Source organism: Temnothorax curvispinosus, unplaced genomic scaffold (genome assembly GCF_003070985.1).
Source record: "Temnothorax curvispinosus isolate PA1 unplaced genomic scaffold, ASM307098v1 QBEX01005511.1, whole genome shotgun sequence".
In the NCBI taxonomy this organism is placed as follows: Eukaryota; Metazoa; Arthropoda; class Insecta; order Hymenoptera; family Formicidae; genus Temnothorax; species Temnothorax curvispinosus.
Window position 1 is genome coordinate 41,731 of NW_020215291.1, and position 6,693 is coordinate 48,423.

Here is a 6,693-nt window from a genome sequence, read left to right on the forward strand (position 1 = left end):
AAAGAGATGGAAAAAAAGAGAAGAAAAAAAAGATTGATATTCGATTATTCCTCTCAGAGATTTCACGGAAGACTAATTCTGCCTGGTGCACATCCCCCTATAATCTACAGAATCATTAATTATCTCTATTCATCAGAATATTATTTTATTAGATAATATTATTATATAATATAAGATAATATTACTTTTTTAGTTATATTAAATATATCCATTAATTATATCTATAGACTTATGTTATGAGCATCAGCATCATTGCTGCCTCGTCTCTTGAGATGTTACTTCTTACTGCATTCGCCTTTATATGTAACATCTCATATTTTTTGCACTTTAATAAAATTATTATTTAAATTACGCAGTTATTAATTACTTAATAACATTATGCAAAAAGCGGTATAATATTTCTGAGTAAAATATTTTTATATATAAATTTGAATAACGCGCACGTCTAAATGCGATATCTTTCTTGTTGCGATGTATTGTAGCATGGCGTAATACATTTTAATTAAATAACCAAAGTTAAATGCACGTCGATTTCGATGATTGCTTGAAAATGCCATTTATAATACTGCATTTCGGGAGAAACAGTTAGTATTTCTTATCCAGAATTGCAGAATATTTATCTGAGATTTATCACGCGTTACGTATAAACTTTTGCGAAATAAAATAATACCTTCGAAAATATTGTCGCGTCAATGTATCGGGCAACGTGCATCGCCATCGCCGGCATATATGGCAAATGTTCTGCAATCGAAATGTGAAAAGGTGCGCCATATTGCCCAAGACTGTCGACTCCTCTCCAAATCTTTTAATGCTACTTGTTTAATACTCTAATATTAAAATATTCAGTGAAAATGGCTATGTCCAAAAAAAATTTCCGATTACTAAAATACAAAGACTACTACGCAATAAATATGCAAGGTATCTTGCATTTTGATTTTATTGCATCGTCATATTAATATTCATCCTCTAAACATATCAATGGATTGTAGTGAGCTTAAAAGGTAACAAGTATAAGTATATAAAGCGAGTAAGTGATCTACCACTCAAGACTTGTTGGCTTTGTGCGAAAGCTAGCGTAAAAGCTCCGGGTACTCGCGACATTGCACACGTATTGTGCGACGTAAGGGGGTGAGTGTGCGGCGTATCAGATATCGGGGGTACCGCACATACGCTATCGCGAACGGCTTTAGCACGGGTGGTTGCTGGCAGAGTGAGAGTGCCATATATATAGAGAGAAGGGGAAACTCGACTCAGCACTCCAAAGTACACAGCCTCCGCGATTGCAGTGGTGTGCTCTTTCGGCTTCCTTCCACCAGGTTGTCGCCTGATATCCATTCCCTCGCGGGCCTCGCGCCAGTGGTAACAGTCGGCCACAGACCGGTGGTTTCCGCACATTCGCAAGCCTCAGAAGGGCATTCGCAGAGGACCAACAGAATCCGCCCTAGGCCGCCGACACCATGAAACTTACGCTGTTCACGTGAGTACGCCGTCGACGGCTCACAATCCCGTGTTCACCGAGAATCACCGATTGGTTCAGTGCGAAAATGAAATCCATAATTTATAAGGTTCTCGACTTCGCAATTTAAAGAGAATCTTTACAAGGTATGGATCTATTCATTTTCGCATAGACCTCATCGATTTCTTCTTCGATTCCAACTACTTTCATAATAACGAAATCGCAATCATGCCTCACTTTGACAGAGAATTGCATGCTTATACAACAAACTTGTCTATTTTCCTCGTCGAGCGTTTATGAGAGCAGGTGGCAAATTCTTTTGTAATCTTAGGGGTATAACGCGTTTGAAAGAATTAAGAAATAAATTACCCACTTGCAGTAATCGAGAAGCGAGATGGATTTACTTACGTGTATTACATTGTTCAGCAATAATAAGCGATTGGAATAAGAAAGGGTTAATGACACTTAACAATTTAATCGTTCGCCCTTATAAAACACGATCGTGGATTATTCGCAGATCACTATTAAGACAACCTGAACAATTTCAAGGCCGGTTACACATTCATGACTGAAAGGTATATATGTACGTTACCCGTATACGTCGTTTCAGGCTTAATATCTGTCATCCTGTTACCTGTAATCAAAATTGCTAACGCCTGCGGAAATTGCGGCTGCCCAGCGTCGATAACTTTCGATCGCGGATTTATGACGCTTAATAGCCAATATATCCTGGATCGTTTAGCATGGTGTTTCCACACGGATTGAGGATAACGCATACCGGTTGTCGACCATAAAACACATGCCCTGACTCTATAAGAAGTTATTCAATCACCGCGTTTTATAAACCGCGTCGCCTATTGATTACTTCACGCTACGCTCCCGTTCGACGACATTTCGATCGGATTCATACTCAGGCGGCTGCAAGCCGAGTATTAATAACGGGATGCAGAGAGGCACGTTATGCAAACGAACGACTGCAGTAGCTGCTTGGAGTCCTTTCCTGGTTCTGACCAGGAAACTGAGTAGAAAAGTCGTAACGACAGTGAGAGCGCATAACAGCGATTATTATTGAAATTGATTAATAAATACATGTCCGTTTAATCGAGAAGAAATTCGTATAAATATCACCGCTGCTTCTCCTTGACATTATACTAATGAGCGTAGTAATGTGTCTTCGTTCCTGTGTTACAAGTCGGCGTAAAAAAAAAACTGAAAGAGACATTTATTACTTATATTTTAATGTTTCTCCTGAAGCAACTTTTCTTAAGCACGTAATAAAAATGCTGCGTATAAATTCATATTATAGTCAAAGAAATGAGAAGATTCGAATAAAAAATACTAAAACAAACCGAGAGACATACAGAAAATAAAGCAAAGGAAGAGAAAAGAAAAGAAACTAAAAGTTGAACTTCAAGAAAAGAAAGAAAAGAAAATATAAAAAAAGAGAAAATCAAAAATAATATTATATCTCAGTTTACACAAAACATTTGTTATTTAATCAATTGTATTTTAAATAAAATTAAATTCCGTTTCAATTTTTCTGTAAAAAAAAGTTTGAAGCATTCCTTTCATAGAAGAAATGTATTCGTTGAAGTTGACGATAATCACTTTGATTAAAATTTCATTGAAACTTGTATTGCAGAGATTTACGATTCCATCTTCAACTTGTGTGACAAACATAATAAATCTTTTCCACCAAACTAAAAAAAAAGATGTGTAAAGAGACAAGCTAAAATGTCAAGAAATGCTAAAATATTAGAAAGAACACAATGGCGAGAGGAAGATGAGAAATATAAAAGGTGACAAGGTTTTTTATGCAGGACAAGAGCCCACGCACAAACGCTAACGGCATCCTGCAGGCGGAATATAATGCAAATGTAATCGCTTCCTTCCAAGGCGAAGTTCTATAGCAAGTTCAGTGATCCCGCGTCACGGCGCGAAGTAATCGGATGGACGATAAATTACTTCGCGAGATATAAATCAAGATTTGCGTACGTCGAGAGGTATTATGCCCTAACGCGAAAATTCCGCATTCGGACAGTTTCGCAGTCCCCCGCATACAACGAGGATTATGCTCATTAATTACGCCGAGTGGCTATTCTCGTTTACCGGTGAACCGGTTCGCTGTTAAAGAGAAAAAGTTAGATCACAGATTCCACAGGTGGGTAAATCAATTGCACGAATATGACTTCTTTTGTGTTTCATTTTAACTTTCCACTACGACCTCTGTATCAATTATTGTCACTTCGTATCCTCGAAACATTTTTTTTTAACCGCAAAAAACTCCGTCCTTCTTTTGCTGCAAAAACATTTATGCATTCTCGAAATAGAGTTCTTGGCTGATAATAATGATAGTAATCACACAACATTTCTTATTACTTTATTAAAATAAAATCTTAAATTAGATATCAGAAAAATGGTAAAGAAAAATAAGACACGATTTCAAGAAGTTAAGAAATTACGACGATTCTAATGAGAATCAACCAACGTGAATCAATCAGTGAGCATCACCGCATTACCATTTATATTATGACATAAAATGGACTTAAACATGTCATGAATGCAATTCTACATCTCGTTAATAATAATGAATCGGTAAGTTAATGGCTGCAACTTCCCTGCTGATTTAAATTAGATGCCTTCTATTGTTCAGCAATTCATCATCAAAGTTATTTGAAATATTTTTCTATGTCAAATTAAAACAGAACCCAGGATTAATAATAAATAATTTTAATATTTGAAACTTCTAATTGCTATGTATGCCAGAAAGTTGCAAGTTTTTTGCAATAATGCGAAATTTAATATGATATTAATCAAATTCGATTGTGCGCAATATATTTTTTATAAATACATATTTAAATAAAAGGAATAATTAATAAAATATTTTTAAAAAATAATTGCAATCTACCTGCAGAATTATGGAATTTTAAAAGCAAAAGTAGAACAAAAAAATAAGTCCAAAGATAACAACAAAATTAAACTTAATCTTCAATGCTTATACTTTAATTAAAATGTACGGATTGTGTTACTCTAATCCCGTTAAGCGTAGACGGCAAATGTCCTTGCTAACGGTAAAAGCATGGTATCGCGTGATGAATAATGAGCAACAACGCTCCGTTTCGAAGAACTCAGGAGTCGGATTTTTATCTCCGACACAGAGAGAATATTCATCTAGAATATTAATGAAGCGCCAGCTAATGCATCCACAATACAAGAATATTCATCGGAGACGTTATCAAGGCACACTTTGATAAATGATACGCGATATTTTCAATTAACTTCGCATACAGAGAACAGGCAGCGAAACAATTTTTATTCTTCAGAGTGTGTCCTCTCAGCAAGGAGCTTGATCATTACTCGCGAATAAAGGACTTCTGTGCAGTGAGGTAATAGTGATTATAGCCAGAAGCATAAAGAAACTGTTAAAGTGTAACCTTTAAAAGAGAATGAGAAGCTCGAAACTGTGAAAGTAAAAAAGGACACTTAGCTCCAAAACGGTGAAAATGTTGATATTAGCTGCGAGACTCATGCTTGTCACCGGATAAAAAATACTACTGTCCGGACAAATGGCATTTCCAAAAATTAATATATGTCAATATTACTTATAAAAATATTGTATACAGATAATAGTATAATAAATGTGTAAACTGTGTTGTTATGCTTAAAGTACATTCTATTCGCGATCTTACATCGTTCAACCCACTATTACTATTTATACTGGACCCACATTGAAATTCGCGTATAGTTTACAAAGTTTTACAGACGTATTAAAACCTCCTTGAAATTTGTTAACAGCGCTCGTCGTAAAACGTTATACAAGGTAATCTTGAGAAATTTTGGCAAAATTATCATATCGCAGACGCTATTTGATCAATAGATGCATCTGGGAATCTGCTTACGAATTCTGCACGAGCAATGGCCAAGTTTGGACGTGTTGTAATATATCCTAAAATGTCTGTTGGGAATTGAGGACGCGAATACAACGGCACTGTAAATGTCGACTATCTGTGCGGAATTATTTATGTTATATTTTAATGCGAAAGTACGAAATTTTTTGATAAATCTCGCGAATCATTATATAAAAATGTTTATCCGAATTATTTCAATATAGATACTATATAAAAAATAATTTATTTTCTATAAGTATCTTGCAAAGAATTCAAGTACGTCTTAACCTGATCATTACGTCCCACGTGCCAATTTATCTATGTGAGCACGAGTATAATTAATGAATGAAAAGATAAATGGATGAATTAATTTCAAACGTAAATCAACTCTGATCGATAATTACCATCTCGCACTCGATGACTGAAGAAATAAAATTATATAATATAACTTACACAGTTTTCGATCTGGATTCATATAAAGTAAACTCGGGTAAGATGGTCATAGAGGAAAGATGGCCAACACATGTTCATTCGATGTTTCATGATGAGCTAGATTGAAAGAACATAGGTTGGCCATCTTTCCTCTATGACCGAGTTTACCCTACAAGTAGCAGAATTATCTCCTGATATATTGCAGGATATTAAAACTTAAAAATTACTATATTAAAGAATATTTAGGTTTAAAGAAACGACACGTTTTCTTTTTTCAAACAATAACAAATTGTCATCCGATTATCTTCTAGTGTCAAAGATGTCGTCATTGTTCTCGTTCCAATTCGCGTTTCGAATTCGTGCTTTCGCAATCGTCCAGCATGCGTATTCCTGCGGCGATCTATCGATCGAGATCGCCGGACTCGTCGACTCCCGCGGATCCCTCGAAATTTCTCCCCCTTTCTTTACTCGAGGCCCCGAGTTCGGCTGGTTTTCTTGACATTTGTGAGCCGCCTCACGTATGAATGTCCCGTCGTAACGGCGCGGCCAATCCTGAGCGCCATGGCGCGCGAGTTGCACGAGAACCGCGCAGAGAAAGTGAGTCCCGTGTACGTGAATGTCACAGGTCAACATCCACCTGGTATACGCGGATCTACTACGAGCGAACGCGAACGCGAACGCGACATGCGAACGAGCGGGCAGCGCGCCGCGCCGCGCCGAGCGTACGTAATAATCGTTGCAACTCACGTCGTGAGTAGGATCTTTTGTCCTCGGATTCCTTTTTCGATCCTGGCGAAAGTTGCGACCGGACAACCGTCCTGCGTATGTCCTGGCGCAAAACTCGCGTATGTGAATTCGTTCGACGCTTCGACCCATTTTCGTTTCAAATAAGAAATAGAAACTCGACTCGCTGGCTTC

The 6,693-nt window shown here is 37.0% G+C and overlaps 1 protein-coding gene across 1 annotated transcript in view; it reads left to right on the plus strand.

The window, feature by feature from the left end:
- Window positions 1-1,280: 1,280 nt before the first annotated feature.
- Window positions 1,281-6,693, plus strand: part of LOC112454889 — a 7,153-nt gene continuing 1,740 nt past the window's right edge. Inside the window, exon 1 of the mRNA XM_025016520.1 lies at window positions 1,281-1,477. Coding sequence (XP_024872288.1) covers window positions 1,458-1,477 — 20 coding nt within the window. The 5' untranslated portion in view covers window positions 1,281-1,457. The remainder of the gene's footprint in view (window positions 1,478-6,693) is intronic.